Below are 27,773 nucleotides of genomic sequence, written 5' to 3'. Positions count from 1 at the left end.
GATATGGCCCATCTGATTGCAGGGCTATGAGAACAGCTGTCAGGACTGGCTGTGTGCGGTTGGAAAACTTGGGCCCGTGGATTAAAAGAAGTAGGTATGAATAACTAGGGGTGACTCTATTGCAAAACTCTGCCTTTATGGCCTCTTTGTTATTTGGCTCAGGAAAGACCTTTGACCCGTGCAATTCAGCAGGTGGGGTCTGCAAGGATGATTCAGTAAAGCTTCCTAGAGGTTGCAGACCAAGTGCCTAGTTCATATGCTTACGTTCACAAGAGGGTGTCTTTATGAAATCAGATTTACCAGATACATAATTTTGTATATGCTTTTGTCTTCTTTTAAAGAAGATGTGGTGTCTTACTCTCTCGAATATTTCTTTCTCACTGCTGTCCTTAAGAGGAAAGACGAAACGAACACAAGCCCACAATGGGCAGTGGGTGTCCTAGAAGTGATTTTCCCAGCTGATCGGATTGCTTGTCACGTCCCTGACAGATTTTCAGACCAGTGCTTCTAAATTAGTTAGAACAGAGACTGTCAAGTCAGATTGGATGATTACCGTATGAAGTAACGCCTTGACCTTCAAACCTTTTGTTCTGACCCAGTGTTTCTAGGTAATAGTCTTCCGGAGACAGGTTCTTGAGTTTAGTCATCTTTGATTTCATGACGCCTTTGGCTTTGTTCAGAGGAGCAATTCAAAAATGGAAGTGCTTACATTGTCCAAGGTGCTTTGAATACATCAAGTCAACCCAGATTTTTTTTTACTGTATTATATCTCAGATATCTCCCCAGGCCACTAGAGTATTCCTGCTGGTTTCTGGGTGCCAGATTTCCTACCAGGATTATTTTTGTGTCTCTGCCTCTGCCACTGTCCTTTGTGCCCTCTCTCCTGCCCCTTGATGATGAGGCCACCCTAGGCAGTTTATGTAAACTGGTCCCGAATTGTCATGACTACCTCCCTATCTCCTTTTGGGTTTTGATCCATTGCTTTTAACATGAAGGGGAAACCATGATTAAATGGGCTAGTTATTAGGCTAGCAGTATTTTATTTTGCTCAATACTCCCCGCTCCACTGGGGGTCAGCAAACTATAGCACGTAGACCAAATGTAGCCCACCATCTGTTTATGTAAAGTTTTATTGGAACACAGCCATGCTCGCTCCTTTCTGTCTGTGGCCAGCTTTGCAATACAATGGTTGAGGTTACAACAGGGATCCTATGGCTGGCAAGCCTATACTTTTTTAACCTGAACCTTTGCAGAAAGTTTGCTGCCCTCCGCTCTACATGATAGGCTGATGATGCTACCACATTTTGGTGACCATCATTATTTTCCTGTTTATGAACAGAATGAGAAACCAAAGTGAGGGGTGCCTGGGTGGCCCAGTTGATTGAGCATCCGATTTCGGCTCAGGTCACTATCTCACAGTTCATGGGTTTGAGCCTTGCATCGGGCTTTGAGCTGACCGTGTGGACAGTGAGGAGCCCACTTTGGATTCTGTGTCTCCCTCTCTCTCTGCCCTTCCCCCTTTTTCTCTCTCTCTCTCTCAAAAATAAATAAATATTAAAAAAAAAAAGAAACCAAGGTGATATCACTGAACTGAATAGGATTTCTGAATTAAGAATTCATGTGTTCATATGTTTAGACCAAATTATCGATCAGGGTAGTTTGTAGGGAGCACCCTGACAATTGGACATTGAGCTATCTCCTTATATGAATACATCTTTGGAAAGACCAGACACATACATACTTAACTAAGGAAATCATTTTCTATTTAAGAACTCCATGCTCATTGTTTTATTGCAGTAAAATAGACATAAAATTTACCACTGTCACCATTTTTTTTATTTTTTTTTTATTTTTAAAAAAAAAATTTTTTTTTTTCTCAACGTTTTTATTTATTTTTGGGACAGAGAGAGACAGAGCATGAACGGGGAGGGGCAGAGAGAGAGGGAGACACAGAATGGGAAACAGGCTCCAGGCTCCGAGCCATCGGCCCAGAGCCTGACGCGGGGCTCGAACTCACGGACCGCGAGATCGTGACCTGGCTGAAGTCGGACGCTTAACCGACTGCGCCACCCAGGCGCCCCCACTGTCACCATTTTTAAGTGCAGAATTCAGCATTAAGCACGTTCACAGTTTTGTGCAACCAACACCACCATCTGACTCCAGGGCTTTTTCATGTTGCAAAACCCAAACTCTCTTTCCCGTTAAACACAAACCGTCCATTCCGCCCTCCCAACCAGCTCCCCGTGACCACCGTTCTGCCTTCTGGTTCTATGAATTGACGACGCTAGTTGCCTCATGTAAATGGAATCAGTATATTCGTCCTTTTGTGTCTTTCTTACTTACCATGACGTCTTCAAGGTCCATCCATGTTGTAGCATGTGTCAGACTTTTATTCCTTTTTAAGACCAAACAAAATTCCGTTGGTTATATATACTGCATTTTGTCTACCATTCATCCCAGTGGGTGTTTGGCTTGCTTCTACATTTTGGCGATCGGGGACAGTGCTTGCTATGAACATGGGTGTGCAAATATCTGTTCAAGTTCCTGTTTTCCCTTCTTTTGTGTTTATACCCAGATGTGGTATTACTGGATCGAACAGTAATTTTATGTTTCAGTTTTTGAGGGACCACCATACTATTTTCCACAGCAGCTGTGCCATTTTATGTTCCCACTAGCAGTGCACAAAGGTTCCAGTTTCTCCATATCCTTCTTGTGATTCTCATTCTTTCTCTCTTTCCTTCATAATAGCCATTCTGACGGGCATGAGGTGGTATTCCATTTTGTATTTCTTTAAGTCATTCCCTCGGTACGTATTAGGTATCTTCTAGCCTGACATTTATTCCATTCTGCGTATGGATTTTTTGGATAGTTGACAGATGTATATATTGCAAAAAAAAAATGTATCACAATAAGGTTTGATAACACATCTTTTCATCTCCCACAATTACCATTTGCCATTGTTGTTATGGTGAGAACATTAACACTGCTCTCACAGCAACTTTGAAGTCACAACACAGTCCTATTCACTGTAGTTGCCATGGTGACTATATACTAGATTCCCAGAACTTACCTTATAACTGAAAGTTTGTACCCTTTAACCAATATCTCCCCACTTACCCCCCCCACCCCTGACAACCACCATTCTACTCTCTGTCCTGAGTTTCATGTTTTTAGATTCCACATATAAGTGACATCATATAGTATTGATCTTTTTCTGTCAGACTTATTCACTTAGCATAATGCCTTCAAGGTCTATCCATGTTGTTACAAATGGCAGGATTTCTTCCTTTTTTTTAGAAGAAATATTTATTTATTTTGAGAGAGGGGGAGCATGTGAGCAGGGAAGAGGGAGAGAGAGGGGGAGAGGGAAAGTCCCAAGCAGGCTCTGTGCCATCAGCATCGAGCCAGATGTGGGGCTTGAACCATGAACCATGAGACCACGACCTGAGCCAATATCAAGAGTTGGTTGCTTAACCGACTGAGCCACCCACGCGCCCCAGGATTTCTTCCTTCTTATGATTGAAAATATTCTGTTTTAATATATCCCACATTTTCTTTAACTGTTCATCAGTTGAAGGACACTTAAGTTGTTTCTATGTCTTGGCTGTTGTGAACAATGTTGCAGTGAATGTAGGAGTGTAAATGTCTGTTCAGTAGTGACTTCATATCCTTTGGATATATACCCAGTGTGGGATTGCTAGGTCATATCGTAGTTCCGTTTTTAATTTTTCTGAGACACTTCTGCGCTAGTTTCCATAGTGGCTGCATTGTTGTATTTTGATTTGCATTTCCCTAATGATGAGTGATGTTGAACATCTTTTCATTTTCATGTACTCACTGGCCATTTGTATATTTTCTTGACTATTGAAGTCCTGTGCCCATTTTAAAAATTGGATCATTTTGTTTCTTGTTTAAAAAATAATTATTTATTTTGACAGTGCACATATGCAGGGGAGGGGCAGAGAGAGAGGGGAGGGAGGGAAGGTGGGACGGGGAGAGAGAGAGAGAGAGAGAGAGAGACACAGAGAGAGAGATGGAATCCCAAGTAGGCTCTATGCTATCAGCATAGAGCCCGACTCGGGGCTTGACCCCAAGAACCGTGAGATCATGACCTGAGCTGAGATCAAGAGCCCGCTTAACCGACTAAGCCACCCAAGTGCCCCTGTTTGTTTCCTGAAAAGGAAGAAGAAAGTTAGAAGACTCATGCTTCCCAATTTCAAAACTTACTACAAAGCTGCAGTGATCCAAACAATGTGACACTGGCATAAGGACAAGCAGAGAACAGTGGAATAGAATAGCCTAGAAAACCCAGAGAAAAACTCTTGCATACGTGGTCAAATGACTTTCAACAATGCCGATATCATTCAAGGCGGAAGGGCCAGGCTTTAATAAATGGTGCTGGGAAAACTGGATACTCACGTGTAAAAGAACAAAGTTGGATCCCTACCTAACACAGTACAAATGGACAACAGACCTAAAACTATAAAGGTTGTGAAAGAAAAATATAGGGGCTCTGGGTGGCTCAGTTGGCTAAGCATCCGACTTCAGCTCAGGTCACAATCTCACGGTTCATGAGTTCAAGCCCCGCGTATGGCTCTGTGCTGACAGCTCAGAGCCTGGAGCTTGCTTCAGATTCTATCTCCCTCTCTCTCTGCCCCTCCCCCTTCATGCTCTGTCTCTCTCTCTCTCCAAAATAAATAAACATTTAAAAAAAGAAGAAGAAGAAAAAATATAGAGGGAAAGATGCCATTGGCTTTGACGATGATTTTTTTAGATGGCCCAGGCAACAGAGAAAAAAAAGGACTAATGGGACTACATCCTGATGAAAAACTTGTGCATCAAAGGACACCGTAAAGAGAGTAAGAAGGCAACCCACGGAATGGGAGAAAGTATTTGCAAAATCACATATCTGATAAAGGATTAATATCCAAATTCTTTAGAATAGAGAACTCCTGAAACCTACATTCCACTTTTAGAGAAAATCAAGAGACCCAGGAAGGCAGTCCATGCTCTAGTCCCCACGTCCTCAAACCTAGGCCAGTTACTACCAACCTGAAGTATATCTTTGGGGAAGAGTTACTGCCCAGCGCTTGGTGATTATTGTTAACATGAAAGCCATCCAGGATTTCTGCCGATAGACTATAGGGAGCTTAAGTAAGGAGCAAAAATTATTTTCCTCTCTTGCAACTAAGCAGAAGAGTAATGTCTAGTGGCAGAAGGATACTGGATGAGGGATATTTTCTGCCAACAGGGTCATAAATCTACTGTTATTAATTTTTGTTCCCCTGGAGGTATTAGTTGCTGGTTCACAGTTGCACACTTCATCTTCTTTCATATTGGGCTAGTGGCTTGGCCCCAGTGCTATTTAAACTCAAAGCTTCTCTAAGGACTAAAATATATTTAAAAATTTTTCTGGAATCCACCTCCAAAATCATTTATGACAGGATATCGTGATTCTTTATATGCTGAGGGGTTTATAGGTCAAGTTTTTTGAGACATTTTCCATTTTGCATATGTGAGCCAAAAATTGGTTTAAAACTTTATTGTTCTAGGCACTTTCTTTCCTACTAAAAAAAAAGTCCTAAAACACGCTGTGATTGTCCAATACCCCCTCCAACCTTTGGTCTTATTCACCTTTTCTAAAATTTAGAGGATACTCAAGCTCCAGTGTGGACCGACCATCGGGCCTGTCACCTACAGTTGTACAGGTTGAATGCCGTACTAGGGAGCCACCACTAAAGGGGTACAGTTCACGACATCCAAAAATTGTGTGCTTATTGTGATGACTTTTCTGGAAGAATCAGCGCGATGCGTTGTTCTAACAAAATCCGTATATTACGACCAATTCCTAAGGGTGGACAAAAGTGTCTTGAGGAAGGGGCACATTTGCATTGTTCCCAGGAAGGCTCCACATGGGATAGCCCCGCCTGCCTTATGCTTTGCGTCATACCTGGAATTCAGGCTGTGGGTTCCTACATAGGGCGCTGCTCCCCTCCGTGGGCACCAACAGAGAGGTGGTTGTGGGCCAGGCCATCCTTCCGCTTGACGGTCTGTTAGCTCTACAGCTGGATCCCACATGGCTGTCTGGGTGTGTTTAACTGTTCTGACAAAGGGCCGCTGTGGGGCCTTACAGTGTAGCAGGAGAAGTTAGGGGTGATGTCTTGCAAGAAGAATAACCCACACAGATCCCGCAGTTGAGGACGGGAGGCCGCTTGGCCACCACGACAGCGTGAGTTGCCGGGCTGGCTGAATTGCACTGGGACATTACAGAGAGTCTGCTCCGCGCCCTCTTTGCTGTGAACACGTCACCCAAGCGGGAAGAGTGTTGGGGGAGCGGGGCGTGGCACCTGCCGCAGGGCCTGGGGTCCAGGGTGCTGGTAGGCTGGCGGTTAGTGTGCTTGACCGGCATGACGATGCAGCCCAGCCAGGAGGGACATCCGTTCTATGGGAGTTTCCGTGAGCACGTGAAATAGAGTGCCGTACCTGTATTTATTTTTTCTTTTTTAAAGTTTATATTGAGAGAGAGTGTGTGTGGGGGGGGGGGTGCGCACGCACAAGTGGAAGAGGGCACAGAGAAAGGAAGAGAGAGAGAATCCGAAGCAGCTGTCAGTGCAGCACAGAGCCCCACGTGGGGCTCGAATTCATGAATCGTGAGATCACGACCTGCGAGGTGAAGAGTCAGACGCTCAACCCACTGAGCCACCCAGGCGCCCCTTGCATCGAGAAGTGGCGCAGAGATGGAAGGTGATTTGTCGTAGGCACGCTTGTGCCAGCTGCAGACCTGGGTTTTGCTCCAGAAACCACGGCCGTGTTCTGTAGCTTGAATGGACCCTTCCAGCACCATATGCTCTCACTTGTGAGCAGAGCTGCGTCCTCCTTATCCTTGTCCCCGTAAAAGCGCCCCTGTGGATTCTACACGACGAGTGTGAATGAGCGGATGAGTTACACGTAAGCTGAGTTGTGAAAACACGATGACCGTCTTTTCGCGTGTATTTGGTCGTATGGCTCAAACGAGGAGGTAACGCTTCTCGGTAAAACAGTGCTGGTGGCTGTTGGATTTATAGCCACCCCTCCCCACCCCCGCATGACAAACCCTTTGCTGATGCCGGTGACACCAAGATGCATAAGATGGGACCCGTGTCCTCAAAGAGTTCACCGTCCAGTCGGGGAGACCGACACAGAGGTGCACCATCACAGCGCAGGCGGCAATGTTAATGAAGTGTGCAGGGCAAGCATGAAGAGGCCAGCCTGGTGAGGACAGGCACCGGATCCCGGGGAATAATCCCCTGGCAGGGGCAGAGAGCCACGTGAGCCAGGAACACAGGAGAAGCACAGTCTCGTGAGGCGCCGGCATCTGGGAAATCCACCTTCACCAGGACCCACGAAGGGGACAGGTGACCCATACGGCAGAAGGTGATCCTGGGAGGCAGGAGGGACTGAATCACAAAGGACCTCTGAGCTAGAACAAAGCTAGAATGTGTTGCTGGCTCACTGTTCTGGGGGCTGGGAGTCCAAAGTCAAGGTGTCACATTGTCGTCTTCTCTGTGTGCATGTCTCTCTCTGTGACTAAATTTTTCTTTTTTAAAAATAAAGTTTGTTTATTTATTTTGAGAGAGAGAGAGAATGAGGGACAGCATGGGGGGGGGGGCAGAGAGCAAGGGAGAGAGAGAATCCCAAGCAGGCTCCATGCCGTCAATGCAGAGCCTGATGTGGGGCTTGAATTCACCAACCGTGAGATCATGACCTGAGGCGAAATCAAGAGTCGGACTGAGCCCCCCAGGAGCCCCCCATTTTCCCCTTGTTTATAAGGACACCAGTCATGTTGGATTAGGCCCATTTAATGACCTCACCTTAGCTTGATCTGCAAGGACTCTACCTCCAAATAAGGTCACAGTGGCAGGTGCTAGGGGTTAGATTCAGCATGTCTTTTCAGGGGATACAACTCAGCCCAGAGCAGCCTTGGATGCGGTGGAGGAAGTTCATTGGCTGTCGGATCCACACGGGGCGCTGCACGCAAAGGACAGCACCTCCCCCTCTGGAGGATGTGTTGGAGGGGGAGGGGCAGGGCTAGGACCCAACGGGGAGCCGAGGGGGGGCATGGAGGGCGCTGTTGGCACACACACTGCCAGGCCCGTGCCTCCCCTCAGGGCCCTCACACCCAAGGCCGGATGTCCCAACCCACGTGCACCAGCTTTGTTTCTTGACTTAAGCAGGGTAAGATACACAGAACAAATAGAAAGCATTTCTAAAATAAGAAATCTCACCCGGCCCCTGGGGGGGCTCAGTGGGTTAAGCGTCTGACTCTTGATTTCAGCTCAGGTCAGGGATCTCATGGTTTGTGGGATCGAGCCTTGCATCAGGCTCTACATTGACAGTGTGGAGCCTTCTTGGGATTCTCTCTCTCTCTCTCTCTCTCTCTCCCTCCCCCTCCCCCGACTCACAGACTCGAGGTTTCTCTCTCAAAAGAAATCAATTCTCTCTCTTAAACATAAATAAATAGGGGTGCCTGGGTGGCTCAGTCTGCTAAGTGTCTGACTTTGGCTCAGGTCATGATCTCACATTCAAGGGTTCAAGCCCTGCCTCAGGCTCTTTGCTGCTGCTTGCTTCAGATTCTGTGTCTCCTGCTCTCTCTGCCCCTCCTCCACTCACACTCGTTCTCACTCTCTCAAAAATAAATAAATGTAAAAATAAATAAATAAGTAAATATTAACAAACAGTAGATAGTGCTTCTTAAGGAAGCCCCTGGTAAGAAACAACTGAGGGATGGGAGAGGAAATAAAATGGACATACACAGTGAACGGGACACAGCCCCAGGGCAGCGCTTCCCAAACTCCGGTGAACGGACTTCGGGGATGGGCCTAGGGCTCTGCATTGCCGACAAGCTTCCGGCTGTGATGCAGCGGGCCGCACTGCCCACACTTGGGGTACCTAGGACATGGGGTGCAGCAGGTCTCAAGGGCCAAGCCTGTCCCTCTGTCTGTGTCTGTATGTCCTGTGAGTGAAGAATGAGTTTTACATTTTTGAATGGCCAGAAGAATGTTTGTATCACATTAAAAAAAAAAAACATGAAATTCAAATTTCAGTGTCCATCATATTTTATCACAGCCCACTCTTTCGTAGTGTGTCTGGCTGCTGTCACAGGGGCAGAGGACAGAGCCTGCGCGGAACCTGGAATACTTATTTGGTCCTTACAGAAAGGGTTTGCTGAGCCCATGGCGTGGCCGGCCAGGCCCGATGAGGCCAGCAGGGGGCAGCAGAGAGCCGTTTGTGGCCAGGCCTTCCCTGGGACCTGGGGAGGGGTATTTGGAAATGCCGTGTAGGGGGACTGAACTGAAGCTAAGGGTGGAGCTCAGGGCACTGGGAGATGAGGTGGGAGTAAGTAGACAACGTCTGGGGAAGCAGGGCTGAAAGAATGAGTAAGAAGAGATGCTGCTGGGGCTGGCAGGAGAGGTGGGCCCAGAGCAGGTGTGGAGGCCCAGGGATGCTGCGTGGGGCTCGGACGCTGGGCGACGGGCAATACGGAGTCACTGCAGCGCGTTAGGCGGTGGAAGGACAGCACCGTTTGGGGGGCGGGGAGACTGTAACTCTGGCGCCATGGGGACGCTGTCACAACAGTCTGGGGACAAGATGTTGAGGGTCTGCTGAGGGCGGGCAGCCGGGAAAGGAGCCAGCAGCCAGAGTGAGCGAACCAGCCAACCCACAAGAGGGCTCAGAACTCACTCTCTCTTGGGTTCTGCGTCTTTACCAGGACACCGCGGGTAAACAGCGTCACTACCTTTTCTCTTTCTTGGCCTTGTTTCTCTCTGCTTTCATGACAACCGACCGTGTTGCAGTTGGGGCGGTTCTCTTTTCCTTCCGGCCTAGCTCTTTTCTTTCCAGTGGCTCCTGCAGATGTGGGATTTCATCCATCACCAGCGCAGCTCTCAGCCTTTGGGGGCCGCCTTTCTGTTCTGCCTTGGAGAAGCGTTTCTTTATTATTATTTTTTTAATATTTATTTTTGGGAGAGCGTAAGAGGGGGAGGGGCAGAGCGAGGGGACAGACAATCCAAAGCGGGCTCTGCACTGACAGCAGAGAGCCCAACGTGGGGCTCGAACTCACAAACTGCGAGATCATGACCTGAGCCGAAGTTGTAAGCTCAACCGACTGAGCCACCCGGATACCCCCAGAAGCGTTTCTTAAGGGGGGATGGGGAGGGCTCACAGACTCCTTTTAGAATCTGGTGAACACCATCATGAACCTCCCCCCAAATGTACACAAACAGGGAGACCCAAAGTCCGACCTATGATGTCAGGGCTCATGCAGTCCCTGAGGCCAGCTCCTGGGGGCTGCACGGCTTAGGGTCAGCTGGGCACCACCTGCCTCTGGGCTCGACATCAGAGACGCTTGCCTTCCCCCTCCCAAGCTCCTCCCTGCCTTCTCCATGTCTTACAGAGATGATGTGGGTGCGTAAGCCTTTCTTTGGAATGGATTAAAACTTTCAAACACACAACACAGGAGCTAGACAGACCTCCTAGGATGCCAGGTCCGGTGGTTCTCAGCTGTGTGTTGAGCAGCGTGAAGCCCAATGGGGAACGTCCCTGAGCAAGAGAATCTGCTAGAAGGCTTCCCAGCTGGGCAGACTAACCTCTTCCTATGCATTGGGCCAGGAAACATTGTGTTCACAGAACTATGAACATGTAGAGTTCTATTTTTGGGGACGTAATACATCCTAAAATCCCCTTTATTTGAAACAAAAAGAGTACTATATCAGATGCAGTCTTATTTAGGAAATTATTAGCCTCCATAACTAGAAATAAGCAGATTACATTTTTTAACAGATTAATTTAATCTCCATAACAAGGAATGTTTAGAGGAATATAGTCATTCAATTATGAAATGTTTCCAACGGACAAATGGAAGCTTGGAAGCTTAGGACTACTTTTCAAATTTTCCAGATTTAGAAAATCTAACCCAACGTCAACTTTTAATAAAAGCAGCCTTTCCTAGCAATTGTGGTCTCTTAGCGTGGGTGTATGTGCATGTTTTTAACAACAGCTTTAGCAGAATGTAGTTTATAGAACATACACTTCATTTAAGTCCATAATTTTTTTTAGTCAATTTATTGATGTGACCATCACCACAATAGAACTTTAGAGCCTTTCTTTTTTTGTTGTTTTAAAGTTTATTTATTTATTTTTGAGGGAGAGAGAGAGAGAGAGGGAGAGAGAGAGAGTGAGTACAAGCAGGAGAGGGGCAGACAGAGAGAGGGAGACATAGAACCCGAAGCAGGCTCCAGGCTCTGAGCTGTCAGCGCAGAGTCTGACGCGGGGCTCAAACCCACGAACGGTGAGATCATGACCTGAGCTGAAGTCGGACGCTTAACTGACTGTGCCACCCAGGCGCCCCCTAGGGCCTTTCTGTCACCCCCAAGATGGTTTTTTACTTTTTAATTGCAAGAAGTGGTATTAGAAAAATAAGAATTCTAATCGATTACTTTCTGTGTTTGCCTCCCCAAGGTTGTCTTCTTACTAATGAGTGACCTTTCCTGGTATCTCTTCCAGGCAAACACGACAGGGCTGGAGCAAAGCTCTTGCAATCTTATCAGGAACTGAGGTGAGTGCTATACCAGGCCAGACCGTCCTGGCCCCTCCAAGGGCTGGAGCACCAAGGACTCGCTGAAAGAACTTCTAGATCTCTTGACTTTCAGACCTGGCTGCTTTGGAATGTGACTTTTTTTTTTTTTTAAATGATAAAGTGCCTGGAAAAGATTTAAACAGAGATATTTCCAGATTCTTATGAAAAGCCTTCTTAGCAGCTCACAGAGCATTTTCTCACGACAGGTTTTATTGCTTACATTCTTCTGAAATGTTGTAAGGAAACGAAATATTATTTTTGATGGCATCTTAAATGAAATTCTAAACCGAGCGTTTGTTTTACGAATCACTCCTGTCTCCAACATCATGCCCAGTGCCTGACGCCTCAGACATCTGCGTAATCCAATGGAAATGAAGTGGAGACTCTGCGAGATGCTAACTTCTTGATGCACATCCTAAACACCCAGCGTTCTTGAAGCCGGCAACAATTCACACACCTGATTGCACCGAATTTATTGAAGTGTTGCTGAAAGCTCCCCACCAGCAGCTTTTTTTTTTTTTTTTTTTTTTTTTTGGCCCATAATGAGATTTTCCAATCTTGGGACCTCTTCATTTCTTTTACTCCCCCATCACAAACTTCTGATTCCTCTCATGCTCGATTTGATGATTTATGACATCCACGGAATTTTTGGCACTTCTGCTGGTGCGGTTTGGGCCGAGAGAACGCGCACGTCCGTATCAGACACGTGCGTGGAGTCTGGGTCCCAGAGCGGCCGGGCTCCTTTAGGCGACACGGGTGGGGCGCGAGGCAGGGACACCGGCAGCATGGTGCTCCTTGGCCACGTTCCGATACCGGGAAGTAATGCCCTGTTGGGAGGAGCAGATCCAGGCAGGGCTGCGGGCTCCTCTTCTAAAATGCGAGGAAGGAAAGGAAAAAAAAAATCAGAGAACATGAACTGTAGGGTGATGGCGAGTCTTGTGTATTTGTAAGCCTAACAGTTGGATCATCCATGACCTGTTTCTTACTCCTGTGTTTTTCCTTGGCAGCAACATTTCCGTGGTTCCTCCTACCCCACCTCCTCTGAGTGAAAGCCAGTGCACCAGCAGCTCCCACAGGGTAATGTGTCTGTGCCTCCCTGGGGAAGGGGACGTGGGAGAGAAATGGAGGAAGAAAGGGGGTCTGAGAGGTTGGACCAAGACCCCCAGAGCAAAGGGATCCAATTGTGGCTGAAGCTGGCCGTGGAGGGAGGCAGAGAATAGAGGCCAGAAGGGCTGGGCCTGCCCAGTGTCTGTGTGTCCGCTATGCTTTGGGGGCCATGGGATCATCTGCATAACAGTGACTCACCTGCCTGCACCCCACAACCTCATGTATACCCCATATCCCCGCCTATACCTCACGTCCTCACCTGCACCTGCGCCCCACATCCTTGTCTGTGCCCCCTGTCCTCACCTGCACCCCACATCCCCACCTGCACCGCATGTCCTCACCTGTGCCCTGCATCCCGGCCTGTACCCCACATCCTTGGCTGCACCCCACATCCCCACCACTTTACTCTTGTCATTTTGCTGGCTGTCTTCCCTAACTGTGCACTGTGCTCTTGAGTGTGGGGTTCTGAATAGGCTGCAGTGCGTTGGGGGCCTCTGGGGGTGTAAAAAGAAAGAAATACATGTCGATTCACAGGTGTGTGATTTATACGTGTGGGAGTGCCTGGGGTGTGTGTGTGTGTGTGTGTGTACTTTTGTGTGTTTTTAGATGCTAATATAAAGTAGACCAGGAGCATTTCTGTCTACAGAAATTAGTGGTATGATCTTGGAGTTACCTGTGTTCCCACTTGGGAGGTGGAAATAATTATACTCCTCTGGCTTGTTTCTCATGGCTGGTGTGAGAAATTAACAAAATAATGTCTGTACTGGTACTTGGAAACTGTAAAGTAAAAAAATAAAAAAATAAATAAATAAATAAATAAATAAAAGAAACTGTAAAGTGCCATGAAAACACATGGTCTTGATTATTTTCATTATTACCATCCTGCAAATTAAAGAGAGTAACTATAGCTGTACATAGAAAGGCACATTCATATGCTAGTGAGAGAGAGAGTATATTCATTCTTTTTCCAGTTTCAAACTGAGACCCTGGAATGAACTTCAAAATTCTGTTGTCCACTTTCTACTTGAGATTCTAAATCCTCCCAACTTGTTCCAGCACAGATGTATTTCCTGAATGGATGGACAGATGGATGGATATGGATGGATGGATGGATGGAACAGGGAAGGAGGGAGGGAAGGATGGAGGGAGGGACAGAGAGATGGAGTGAAGGATGAATGGAAGCAGGGAAGGAGGGATGGAGGGATAGGTGGATGGGTGGATGGAAACAGGGAAGGAGGGATGAGTGGATGGATGGAGGGAGGGAGGGATGGAAACAGGGAAGGAGAGATGGAGGGAAGGATGGATGTAAGGATAGATGGATGGAGGAATGGATGGATGGATGGATGGATGGAGGCATAGAGGGATGGATGGATGGATGGATAGATGGATGAATGGAAACAGGGAAGGAGGGATGGAGGGATGAGTGGATGGAGGGATGGAGGGATGGATGGATAGATGGATGGAGGGATGGAGGGATGGATGGAAACAGGGAAGGAAAGATGGAGGGAAGGAGGGATGGAAGGATAGATGGATGGAGGGATGGAGGGATGGATGGATGGATGGATAGATGGATGAATGGAAACAAGGAAGGAGGGATGGAGGGATGAGTGGATGGAGGGATGGAGGGATGGATGGATAGATGGATGGAGGGATGGAGGGATGGATGGAAACGGAAGGAGAGATGGAGGGAAGGAGGGATGGATGGATAGATGGATGGAGGGATGGAGGGATGGATGGATGGATGGAGGGATGAGTGGATGGAGGGATGGAGGGATGGATGGAAACGGAAGGAAGGAAGGAGGGATGAGTGGATGGATGGAGGGATGGATGGATGGAAACAGGGAAGGAGGGATGGATGGATGGAAACAGGGAAGGAGGGATGAGTAGATGGGTGGCTGGAAGGGTGGAGGCATGGAGGGATGGATGGAGGGGGAGACAGAGGGATGGAGGGAAGGATAGATGGAGGGGTAGATAGATGGATGGGACTTGAAGGGGAAGTGATCTCCTTTCTGTCATTTTTGCTTTTTCTTCTCTCTCCTGCTTGGAGGGGTGGAACTAACTCCTGGCTCCAGGCTGGTCCCCTGAGCCTGGTACCACCATCGGCCCCTGTGTCACTGTTGTGTTGGCTGTTGTGTTGCCATCCCCTCCGCCTGGAGCTGGGGTGGGGTCATACAAGAGCAGGTTAAAGAAGCAGGAGTGTACTTGAGTGCAGTCTGAGCCAGTGAAATGTCGGTTATTATTTCCAAGAGGTAGTTGCTGTCAACGCCCCTTGCTGATGCCCCTTCCTTAGATGTGGGTGTCAAACCTCAGAGGAAAGAAGCTGAGTAAGAGGGTCCCTACCTCCTGAGAGGATAGTGCCCTCCCCTCTCCAGACATGCATGCACACACACCTGCACGCACCCGGAGCACCCCCACTCCACTCACACCTGCCAGTGTTTGGGGGTTGGCGACCTGGAGGCTGCTGGGGCAGACACGGGTCTTCAAATATAACTCTCATTCTCTCTCCTCTGTCTCTGTTTTAGTTACAGGAACTTGGTCAGTTTAAAGGATTTAATAAGTCCATGGAAAATTTGTTTCTGTCTGTTACCACCCACATGAAAAGTAAGTGGATGCCTCCGATGTGTTCCTCCCACCACCCCCCGGGCCAGCCAAGCCCATTGGCCGAGGCACGGCCAGGGACCTCTGTCTCTAGGCCCTGGGGAAAGCCACAGCGCTGGCCCTTCACCCCTCCCATGCAGAGCAGGCCTCTGGTTTCCCGGGGGAAGAGGAGACACCCTTCAGGCCACTGGAGTGGCTCAGTTTACCCCTACTGCTACCCAAACCTGCCAGAGCTCAGCACAGACCTGGCAGCCGGTCCTGGCACCCATCACAGCCTCTCCCAAGGACCAGCGGAGACAGTAGAGGGTTCCAATGAATGAAAACTGGGAGCTTTCAGGCCAGGCAGGGCCCAGCGTCTGTCGCTTGCGTGGAACTACTTGTCCTTTCCTCCTTGGTAAATTTATCTTCTTCAGTTAGCAGTAACCCTATGATTTGTAGACTCAAGGAACCCAGAACTACCACTGCTCAGAATCTTGCCTCTTTCGATGTTGTTTCCTATCAGGTATTTCCCCCTGTGGATCTTAAGCTGCAAATCCCAGAGAATAGCCCCCACTTAGACCTGCTAAGGTGCCCAGAGCAGGCCAGGCATTTAGAGAAGGTCCTGAGTGGGATCAGGGGGTCTCGGGCATCCATTCTCTCTCACGGTGCTTCTGTTTGGTTTCTGCCCATGCCAATGCCTGTGGATGGGGTCGGGCTTGTGCCTTGGCTCTGAGACAGTCTTATTATTTGATTTTAATTAGTCCTCTGAGTTCCCCCACGAGCCCTTCCGAGCCGTATCGTGACAACTGAAATCAAAGCACCCGTTTTAGATAAACAGGGAAGTGACCATCTCACGAGACCGTCTGTCCCCCTCTGCTTCAGAAGGGCGAAGCAGCCAAATCTCATGCCACCTGTTTGCTAATAGAGCTCGGAGGTTTAAAACCACCCCGTTAGTCTGCCGGGCTTGCGGACCACATCCGCCCTCCGTGCGCACCAGCCTTGGACGCGGGTTTCCAACTGGAACGGCGGCCTGAACTCTGAGCGGCTGGCCCCGTTCCTGCTGACGCTGCTCTTGTCGAAACTTCTCAGCGTCTCTTTCTAGAAGCACGGCCTCTACCCAAATCCATGCGGCTTATGTGAACTCCCTCCCACCACTGTATTTTGGAATCATGTCTCAGCATTAACTCTGGCCTGGTAATCCCTCAGCCAGACGCCCAGAGAGGCAGGATGCACGTTTCATCTTGTCCCATGTCCCACTCGCCCTCCTACACACGCTGGGACCCACGCACGGGTACATTGGAGCGTGCTTTCGTACCCATAGCCTCGCCTGTACCCTTGCTTACATGTTGGAGACTTGCCGTGTCAATACCTCGAGTGTTCTGGAGATGGCATCAGTATAGAGCAGCAGACCCAGATGGACAGCTGGGGCTAATCCCCGGTGGCAGGGGGTGGCAGGGGGGATTCAAAAGAGCAAAGCAGCATCCTGTCTCTGCCATGGAATATGGACTGAAGCACCCCCCACCCCAGGTCCCCTCCCTGCTTGTTCAGACACTGGTGCTTCATGGGACGCCAGGACCTCAGCCCAGAGGCAGGGGTGGAAAGACCCAGCTTTCTGGCCCCCCCCCCCCCGGGCGGTCTGCCCGGGGGGGGGGGGGGGGGGGCCTCTCTCAGGTGCTCCCCGCTGCTTCCACAGGGCAGGGCACAGGCTCTACACCATTCACCCTGTCTCTGCCTCAGGGCACGTAGCAGGGGTGGGGCTGATTCCTGCTTCTTCAGGTCCTGAGCTGTCGTGCACAGGTCCCTCTTGATCCTTTTTGCTGTGTGTTTCCTACAGAAGTGGGTACAGAGGACGGCCTCATTCTGAGGGTGCCTGGGGTCTGGGGGGATGGCTGGAGGGGGCCTTAGCCTCAAGAGTTTAGGAAGCTGCCCCAGAGCTATGACCTCTGGCGGCCCGTGTTGCCCCGTGAAGCCGATCCAGTTGGAAGAAAGCGATTTCCAGCCCTTTTTATTATCTCTGCATGTCTAGGAGATTCCAGTACTATAGCCCCACCCCCCCCCACCCCCGCTCAGAAGGGGAGGAGCAAATCGTTGATTTTCATTTCAGGACCATTCTGTGCTTCTCGCTGTTACTTTTCCTTTTCACCTGACAATGCTGATCACAAGCCTACTTGTTAGAAGCTGGATACTTAGGAGACACCCCACCTGCCTCGTCTGTGGACATAAATGGACCAGATGAAGGCACAGGCTTTGGGGTGAATGCCAAACAGATGGTGGTGAGGGGACACCCCCTCCCCCTGCCCCGAGGGCCTCACCCCCTTCACAGCTGGGCTGGAATTTAGCTGTATGAGGAGCCCAGGTTCACTGTCCACCTGGAGGGCCTGGTGTGCCGGGACCTTGCTCACTTCCAGGAGCAGAAAGTTGCCCCACGGTTTCCGGAGGGTAGACCCGCGGCCAGTGTGGACAGCAGCACTCTCAGAGAGGAGAGGTCCCGCACATCCTGGTGGGAAGGAGAATGCCCTGGGGTTTGGGGGGGCAGGCGAGCTTCTCCTCCGGAGAAAAGAGACACTCTGCAGATGTACCTTTGGCAGTACATGCAGGAATACCTAATCAAGAGCAACAACTGAGGATTATTTACACCCTGGAGCTGGGCCGTCCAGTATGCTAACCACAGGTGGCTCTTGAAGAGTGGCCTGCTGGGGGGCGCGGGCAGGGGCGGGGGAGAGTGAAACACACACCAGATTCTGGAAACTTAGTATTTAAAAAAGCGAAATTAAAAAGCTAATTAATCACACAGCATAGGGGATACTGATAGTAATATTGGAACAATCTTACCTGGTGATGGACAGTCTTACACTTGATGTGGTGATCATTTTATAATGTGCACCAGAAACTAGTAAGGACTGTATGTCAATTACCCAGTAAATAATGTCATTGATTTTAATATTGATCATATATTTTAACAGTATTTTAGATATATTGTGGTAAATGAAAAATAGTGTTAAAATTAATTTTACCTCTTTTTATGTTTATTTATTTATTTTGAGAAAGCGGTGGGGGGGGAGAGGGAGGGGGAGACAGAGAGGGAGAGAGAGAATCCCAAGCAGGCTCCGAGCTGCCAGGGTGGACTGGAGCCCAACATGGGACTGGATCTCACTAACCACGAGATCATGGCCTCAGCCAAAATCAAGAGTCAGCCACTTAACAGACTGAGCCACCCAGGCACCCCTTACCTCTGTGTTAAATGTGGCAACTAGAAAATTTGAGATGGCATATGTGAGCCACGTGTCAGCCATCAGAGAATGCCACTCTAAAGATGGCTTCAAGGTCATCTTTGAGAGAAACAAGGACCCCATGGAAAAGGGAAGACATTTTTGAAAGACAAAATCACCTTTGAGGTGGCTGTCTCACTTCTTTGTGTGCATTCCTTCCTTCCCACTTTATTCATCTCTTCTGGACCACTGGTATGCTGGGGGGCGAGGGGAGGTGTATTTTCAGGCTTTGTCTATTAAAATAGTTATAAGCGTACCCCGAATCTTCCGCCTCTCTTCAAAGTGTCCCAAGAGATGGTATTTAGTTATAAATCTTTGTGAGCAGCCCTAAAAAAGCTGGCTGGTTTGTTAGGCTGCCTTTTTCGTGTTTGGACAACTGCGTGCTTATGACGGGTGGCCCGGGATACAGAGTAAGCTGGCTGGAAGTCCTTCCTTTCACTCTCGCCCTGACGATGGCTGTCTGCCTACAGAGGCACATGGCCACACTGTCACCTTCTGCGAATCTGGCTCCTCTGTCCTGTGCAGGGCGCCGTGTGCCCTGCGTCCAGCATGTGGCTTCTGGGGGTGGCTCCCCCTGAGCCCAGAGCTCAGAGCCGTCGTCCCCACGCCGTGAGCCTAGCCTCAGAGACCTTGAGGCTCCTCAGGGGTGTGTGGTTGCAGGGCATCTCAGAGGAGGGCCCCACGAGTCTGTCAAAGCTGTGTGCTCCCACCTGTCATCCCTTGTATTTGTTTTCTAGAGCTTTCCAAGTCCCAGAATGACATGACCTCTGACAAGCAACTCCTAGCCACGGGTCCCAGGCAGTGTGCTAGCCGGACGGAGAGGAGGAGCCAGTCTGACACTGCCATCAACGTCACCACCAGGGTATTCCCTGAGGCCGCCGGGCCGCCACCAGAGCTACTTCTAGTCCATTTTCTCTGTAGATTTCGTTTTCCTTTTCTTTTATTGCACAACACCAAGCAGTCTGAAGAAAACATAATTATAAACCCTTCTCTGTTGGGGAGGCCTGGCCAAATGAAGGTCAAATTCCAGGGTCGATTCGGAAAATAGTTCAGAGCAGGGAAAAGCTTCAGCCTAATTCTGAGCCCCTGGGGTCCCAGGTGTCCACGGGAACGCCTCGCTGGTCTCAAGGCCACACCAAAGGCAGAGTGGCCCCCTGCAGGGCTGAGATGTGCCACGTTACTCCTGGGGTCCGAATACCTCATGGAGGGTCAAGAGGCCTTCTTGTTTCCAACAACCTCCAGTTCGAGTCTGATAGAAACCCACTAAAAACCTACGTGCCGCCTGACCGAGGGCAGTCACCAGGGAGGCTCCCTCCCGGGATCTAAACCACAAGAGAGAGAGCTCACCTAATAAAGGCTTTTAAGGAAATAATTACTCTGGCTTTCCACCAGGATTAACCAAGTCTGAAGCAGATGCACTGGGACAGGAGAGAAAATGACTTTACAATCAGGACACCTAGGTTCTAGTCCAGCGGAGGCGACCTGGCTAGGGCAGATGCCATCACCTGGTCAACAGGACTGCACTGGGTGCCTGGATAGGACAGGTGTCCCTTCTCTGCCACTGTGGGCTCCGCTCAGGATGTCCCCAGACAGATTCCTTTAGGCAAGGAGATGAGGTTAGCCCCACCCTCCTGCTGGAACTTCCAGACACCCACTCTCGAGGTTTCAAATTCTGCCTCCATCCACGACCCTCTGCCTTGGGCACGTCACGTCAACTCCCGGAACGTCACTATGCCCTTGGTGGAGATGAAGGTGATGATACCTGTTCCGCCCAAAGGCACAGGCTGCTTATAAAGATCCCTGAGATAATATAGTATCTAAATTGCTACCTAAGCCATCTACATATACTATCTAAATTGCCGGTCTTCCTAATTATGTGCCAGACTCCACTCAGGGCTTTACCCGGGCCATGTCATTTTATCCTCACACTACCTCGTGAACTATGTATTGCATTTGGCCCTGTTGTCCATTTAGGGAAACTGAGGCTTAGAGAGATGATGTCAGTGCCCGGGGTTACATAACCCGAAAGCGGTGGGCGGTCTTGGCTTGGAGGCTGAATTCTGGAGCAGCTGTTCTCAGTGTGTGTGTGTGTGAGTCACTTGGGAATGTTGTTGACATGCAGAGTCTGACTCAGTAGATCTGGGGCAGGTGTGAGATGTGGCATCTCCAGTGAGTTTCTGAGGAGCTCTTGGGTGAGCGGGTTGTGGCTCCTGGCCCCTGGGACCTCGCTAGATTTAGGAGGAGGCGTCTAGAGTGTGTGAGATGCATTTGGAAGGCCTTTGAGACGCCAAAGGGCCAACAAGCGTTCGTTCCTGTTGGCTCCCCAGGGTCTACACAAACACCGGTCCAGACACCATCCCTGAGTCAACAGACGGAGGAGAGGTTCACGTGCATTTAGGAACCACTATGTTCCAGGCACGGTGGTGGTTATTACGTACTAGTCACGTTTAGTTCTTGCAGAAATGCTGAGGCGGATATTGTCACTCCCATGATGAAGATCCAGGATCTGAGTTTCAGCGAGAGGGTAACCAACCTGCCTAATGTCACGTAACTAATACAATGTAGAGCCGGGAGTAGAGTCCAAGTTTGTAGGTTCTGAATCCTAAACTTGTAACTTCCTCATTATATGCCCCACATAAGGAGGACAAATGAGGGCCCAAATCCTTGGGATGGAGCCCCTCGGATGCTAACTAACACTCACTAAGGTTCCCAGGCACTGTTCTTCGTGTAAAGCCCTTATAGATACTAAGTCCTTACAGCAACCCTGTGAGGTCTGGGCTATCACTGTCCCTATGAAAGATGAGGGGCAAAGGGGAAAGAGATGACCAAGGGGGTAATGTGGTCGGAAGTGTCGGGGCGAGGCAGAGTCTGTTCCAGACACCACACCTGTGACGCCTGCGGGAAAAGATGCCAACAGGGTTTGTGGACGGCATGTTTCTGCTTCCGATGCCTGTGCCGTGTGATAGGGCATCCCAGGTTTCCCAGGCTTAGTTTCTGGCCTCCCCTACTGCATGTGCATGGGGAACGAGCCTGCTGCGTAATTGCAGGGTTGTCTGATGGGACAAGGGAGCTTGAGGGTCGAAGCGAGGAGGAGCAGGGGAGGCCATGGCGAGACAGCCCCCACCATCTGGACGCTCTGCCACTTGCATCCAGTTGACTGCCATGCTCTTGAAGCGACACGCTTTCTACTTTTTGCAGGCATTCTGTCTCCCCACCTTCCTTGAGGATATGGCTGTTTTGGAGCAATGTAGCCAAATGTTTATAAAGTACTCAGCAATCATGGCATGATCTATAAATGCTAAATAATCACAGGGTTGACATATAAAGAGTACATCTTTAAATAGGACGTTTGTCAGACTGCAATTACACATGCCCTCGTCGGTGAGCTCATAAAACTTACACTCACATTTCCATCGGAACGCCTCGGAGCATTCTGCCAACCTTAAGCACACCACGTGGTGCCCTTTGGAGGCAGGGGGTGTCAGTGCCCACTTTGCAGGTGGCTAGACTGAGGCACAGAAATAGGAGATAACTTTCTTAGGACCACGTGGTGACTCTGAGATGGTAACTGAGAAAACGGCTCAGGACGGCTTCTATGCCACTTCTCTGACCATTAAGCATGCACCGCATGTTCTGGAAATGCTCCCGTAAAGACCCTCATTTACCCATGTGGGCCGGGATTCTTTAAGAGGTGAACTCCCTCCCCTGTCCTTTGAGACTTCCTGTGCATCCCCGTGGGATTTTATTGTGCATCGTATTAATGTGTGGCTGATCTATATTGGCCGTAAAGACCCGGTTAACCAGGAAGGAAACACGAGAAGCTGTTGGGAGGGGCTGTCTCCGAGGAGTGGGACAAGGACGGAGGCGGGGAAGAAACCCTTCCTTCCATTCGGTGCCCCTTTATGTGAAGTTTTCCCACGTCCTGTGAAATCTGAAGGAACCATCCGCCCCCAGGGCATGGCGTTTCTGCATCCCCCTTTCCCCCACCTGCCGGCCACACGTAAAGCCTGAGCAGCCAGAGAAAAGGGAGGCAATGGCATTGAGTTCAAGGAGGAAAACACTTGGTCTTAGACTTGAGGGCTGTTGACCCCCTCGATGGTCCCAGGAGCGGCGGCCTACCTCTCGGCCGGGACAGGACGTTGCTCAGAGCACGTATTGTTGGCCGAGCCCAGCCCCGGTGGTTGTCTGAGACCCTCGGATGCAGGCTTGGTGGCAACAGGTGCTCTCCCTTTCCACACTGAAGACCAGCTAAAACAAACAATCCCACACGCGTGAATTGTGTGGTTCTAGGGAGTCCATAATTTGATCAAATCGAGCCTAATGTTTATTGATCTTTCAGCATATAATATGAAACTTAATAACTCTGTACAGAGTAGACCTCATTCAGGGCGATCATTTTTCTCTGTAATCTGACCCAAACTAGATAGCTACCGAAATACATTAAAAATCACAGGGGAGGGGCGCCTGGGTGGCGCAGTCGGTTAAGCGTCCGACTTCAGCCAGGTCACGATCTCGCGGTCCGTGAGTTCGAGCCCCGCGTCGGGCTCTGGGCTGATGGCTCAGAGCCTGGAGCCTGTTTCCGATTCTGTGTCTCCCTCTCTCTCTGCCCCTCCCCTGTTCATGCTCTGTCTCTCTCTGTCCCAAAAATAAATAAACGTTGAAAAAAAAAATTTAAAAAAAAAAAAAATCACAGGGGAAATAAATGCCTTTCTCAATGTCGTCGATAGGCTGCCATCTGAATCTCGATGCCCTTTCACAGGGCACTGAGTCTGACAGAGTCATTTAGATCCTTCAGAATTTACCAGGGAAGAGGTGAACGCCAAAGTTCACGTCGATTCCTTGGTCGAAATAGGGATGTTCTTCAGAACAGTGTCGGCTTTTCTAATGATTTCAAAATATTTATATCGGCGCTTATGTTTCATTAACGTTTTTTCGGAATCCTAACATATTTGGAAACAGTCTTCCCTGGCTATGAATTCTTTTTTCCTGGCTATGAATTTGACATGCCACATGATCGCTCTTATAAAGATAGTTCTTTGTCCCTTTTCGGAAACTTCTGTCATCAGTTTAAAAAAAATGTTTATTTATTTATTGTGTGAGAGGGAAGGGGGAAGGGGCAGAGAGAGGCACAGGGAGAGAGAGAATCCCAAGCAGGCTCCATACTCTAGGTGTGGAGCTGGATGTGGGGCTCAGTCCCACAAACCGTGAGATCATGACCTGAGCCTAAATCAAGAGTCGGACACTTAACCGACTGAGCCACCCAGGCGCCCCTGTCATCAACTTTTTTTTTTTTATGATTTAAAAACTATGTTGCCTTAAAGAAAACTGGATTAGGTGGTTATATATTGAACGCCTACGTGTTACAAAGCTGTATATTAATATTTAGCCCATTTTATTCTTTCTGTCCCATTCCGACTGCTGCCTTACAGGCCGTTCCAAATGGAATCTTCCACGTCCTCCAAGGCCCCCCCCCCCCGCCCCGCCCCGGACACAGTCAGAAGGTAGAGGCCTTGCCGTAGGAGAGCCCTCTGACTACTTCCTCCCGCTCAGTTTCTCGGGATCTTCAGCCACCTTTCCTCCTGCCTCAGGAATGGACGCTCCTTCCCGAGGTGGAGCCCTCCCCTGGGGGCTGGGTTCATCCTCCTCGCTCTCTTCTGGGACCTGCTCCATCAGCTCACCGCTTTCCCCGCTTCTGTTTCTCCTCAACCTGCAAGTTAGCCCCGATCCGCCCCCCCCGCCCCCGCTTAAAAAAGAAAAACAGCATCTTCTGAAGGATCCCCTTCAAGCTGCTCTTCCACTTCTTCATCTCAGCCCAAGTCCACAAAAACGTCCTCTGCCCTTGCCACCCATCACCCTCCCTCCTGTTCACTCCTACCTTCCGTGCAGTCCGTTCCCTGTGCCAGTGCGACACTGCTCCCTGGGGCGCCGCCAGGCACCCCTGATTGAAAAGCCTGCTGGCCCATTTGAGCATCACCCTCATCAATGACTTTGTCACCTTTGACACAGTTGACCAGAATTCCACTCTTTTCTTTAATTACAAAAATGGTTTTATTGCTTGTATGTATAATAAAACCTAGGCCTACACACTCATGAAAGTTTAGAAAACACAGACGAGGAGGAGGAGGAGGGGGAGGAGGCAGGAGAGGAGAAAAATCAAGCAAGCACTGAGCCAGGCCAGTCACTTGGAGCACACACGTACATTCACTTTGCAAACACGATGCCGTGCTGCACATCCACTTTTGTTATTTGCTTTCTCAAGAATCTCTAACTTTATATTTTAATTTCTTCCCTGTCAATACATACATATTGTCATTGTTTTACAGCTACTTTTTAGGGCTTTTTAAAAAAGTGATTATTTATTTTGAGAGAGAGCACGAGCAGGGGAGGGGTGGGGGGGGTGGTGGTCAGAGAGAATCCCAAGCAGGTTCCCCAGTGTCAGTGTGTAGCCTGATGCAGGGCTCGAACTCATGAACTGTGAGATCATGACGGGAGCCACCCGGGCGCCCGTAGGACTTTTAATTCATGCTGCGAGATTGCCCTCCTCTGAGGTTGACTCGGTTTACGACCACCAGAGGTGGAGTAGCCCGCTTTTCAGCACCCCTGCTGGCACCAAATGTTACACTTTTAAAAAAATATATTTTTGAATGTGTATTTATTTTTGAGAGAGAAGGGGGCGGACAGAGAGAGAAGGAGACACAGAATCTGAAGCAGGCTCCAGGTTCTGAGCTGTCAGCACAGAGCCCAACGCAGGGCTCGAACCCACGAACCACAAGATCATGACCTGGGCTGAAGTCGGCAGCTTAACCGACTGAGCCACCCGGGTGCCCCCAAATGTTATACTTTCTATTTTAATATTTGCTAATTTGATAGGCCAGTTTTAAAAATCTCCATTTCTTTAATTTCAGGTGAGCCTTTTCTCCTACTCTTCTCCTTTTTGAACATCCTTCATGCCCGAAATCCTCCCCTTGGATCTGTGATTCTTCTGGCTGTCTTGTCCCCTGGGCTGGCTCTTTGGTGACCCCCCCCCTCCGCCAAGCTACCTGTTCTCTGGAAAGCCTGACACAGCAGGAATCTGGCCTCTTGAGTCTCTTTGGTTGCGTGGGTCATCAGCAAGTCTAGGAACGTGCTCGGTACTTGACCATCAGCATAGGCCCACCACTCACGATGCCCCTCCTTTGAGTCTCTCCACAGCCGGCCTTGAACCTCCCACTCAGGTCCTACTTTCCGCTAAAGATCATCCTGACACCCCCTTCTGCATAAGCTCTCCACCCCCTCTTTCCCATGGACTTGGCTTGTGCCTCCATTTCAGTGGTGGGTCTATTTCCTACCAGCCAGGTGAGCCCCTGGAGAGCGGATGATGCTTCTTCTCCCCCCTCCCTTCTCCTCTGCCCCCCTCTTTCTGCCCCAGGACTTAGAGCAGTGGGTCAAAGATAGGATCGCTTAACAAATGTCTGATGGAGCTGAGCTGGCGTTCTGGGGATCGAGAGCATGAGCAGTAATTGGGAGCTAATCATTTCTTCCACGTATTCCTTAATATTCTCAGTCTTTCATTCCTGAGAATTACAGCTATGATGCAAATGTTACATTTGTTATATTTCCAAGTTCCACTTCCAGCATCAAAATGTAAAGTCTGGATTCAGAAACTTTGTACTTCCAGCCAGGAAGAGGTTTCCTACCTTGGGCATTGTGTTTTTGGCTCTGTGCTAGCCCTGTCCAATAGAAGCTTCTAATCACGGCCACATGTGGCTGCTGGGCACCTGAACTGTGTCTCGTGCAACTGAGGAGTTAAATTTTTTAAATTTTAGTTGCTTTTAACCAACGAGAATTTAAACTTCTATAGCCACATGTAGCTAGCGACTAGCACATTGGAAAGCACAGCTCTATACATGATAAAAGGGGTACTGACTATTTTATAAAATTTAGAGACATATTTTAATTTTTCCCTTTTTTTTAATGAGCACATTACAACTAAAACTCTGATAGGCTAAATATCGTATTTCATGTGATTAAATGCAGGGATCGCTATTAAGGTCAACATGTGGACTTGATTTTTCTTTAAGACTCACTAATCCATAAGTGACCCACCCACCACCGTTCATGAATATCCCAGTGCTTGCTGATGCCTGCCCGGGGCCCTGCCGGTGTGTGTGTATGCATTTATTCAAACGCAAGCGTGCTCTCTTACTCAGCACCCAGAAGTTTGCATATGAGTGCCGTCAGGTCAGAGGTGCAGGCTCTGCTCATTGAAGTCACCACCTTTGAACAAAATCACACTAGGACACAGACTCTGTTGTTAATTCCGTGTTTCCTTTTCCAGAAGCCAAGCACACCAGATATTCTGAAACCTCTCAACCAAGAGAGTCCCAAACACCTTACTAACCCTGTTTCGAAGCAAGAGGACGTCTCATCCAGGCCAACGCCCAGCACTTTGTTCTCAGGAGGCTTGAGACACGTGAGTCTCATCTAACACTCTGGACCCCTGATGTGTGGCGGTCGCCATGATGTCGGACGGGGTTGGTAGGCGGGGGTAGGAGGGAAGTGTTGTCTTGTGGCATAAACTGGAACGTGACAACAGAACTTGGAGGTAATATTTTACTCAGACTGGGAGCTGGGGAAACCTGGCTATATACTTTGATGGTTTTGCTTTCATACACACAGATAGCAATGAATAATAAATAACGGCATATTTGGATGAGCAGTTTTTACTTTCAATGAGGTCAACGTATCAAATATTTCTCTTACAATTATTTCTGTGTCTTGTCTACCCTCAAGTCATGAAGACATTCTCTTGTTCTCTTCTAGAAACTTTAGGAAAATTTCATTGTTCTGTGTAGGTCTGTGCCCCTGATCATTAATGTTTGTGAACAGTATAGGTTGAGGTTCATTCTTTCCACGTGGACACCCAGTTATTCCGGCCCCCTTTGTTCACAAAACGACTCTCATTTCCCCATTGACTTTGGTATCTTTGTTGAAAATCAAGTAACCGTGCAGGAGTGGGTCTTTTTTGGGACTCTTCACTCTGTTCCTCTCATCTCTGTGCTCTAGCCCAGACCACACCGTCCTGATTACTGCAGGAAGTCATGAAGTCAAGTTTCCTAAGTCCTTCAACTGTGCTCTTCTTTTTCAACATGTTTTAAAGGTTGGCTCTGTTGATAGGCAAGCCTTTTATTCATTCTTTTGTGGCTTCAAAAACACTGACAGAATGC

General features: G+C 49.0%; 1 protein-coding gene across 4 annotated transcripts in view; it reads left to right on the top strand.

Annotated features, from left to right (window-relative positions):
* The window catches only part of SYTL3 (synaptotagmin like 3), an 83,268-nt gene that overhangs the window by 29,336 nt on the left and 26,159 nt on the right, over positions 1-27,773 (top strand). For 3 of the 4 annotated variants that reach the window (XM_047103287.1, XM_047103286.1, XM_047103284.1), the window contains exons 4-8: positions 11,542-11,593; positions 12,622-12,691; positions 15,244-15,322; positions 19,305-19,429; positions 26,885-27,019. In XM_047103287.1, coding sequence (XP_046959243.1) covers positions 11,542-11,593; positions 12,622-12,691; positions 15,244-15,322; positions 19,305-19,429; positions 26,885-27,019 — 461 coding nt within the window. The remainder of the gene's footprint in view (positions 1-11,541; positions 11,594-12,621; positions 12,692-15,243; positions 15,323-19,304; positions 19,430-26,884; positions 27,020-27,773) is intronic. The other variant, XM_047103285.1, reaches the window with a different exon arrangement.

This window comes from Lynx rufus, unplaced genomic scaffold (genome assembly GCF_022079265.1).
Source record: "Lynx rufus isolate CCGP_SWC_20201006 ecotype Redwood Valley unplaced genomic scaffold, mLynRuf1.p SCAF_6, whole genome shotgun sequence".
Taxonomy (NCBI): domain Eukaryota; kingdom Metazoa; phylum Chordata; class Mammalia; order Carnivora; family Felidae; genus Lynx; species Lynx rufus.
Note: the sequence above shows the minus strand (reverse complement) of the source record. Positions and strands in the feature narration are given on the sequence as shown.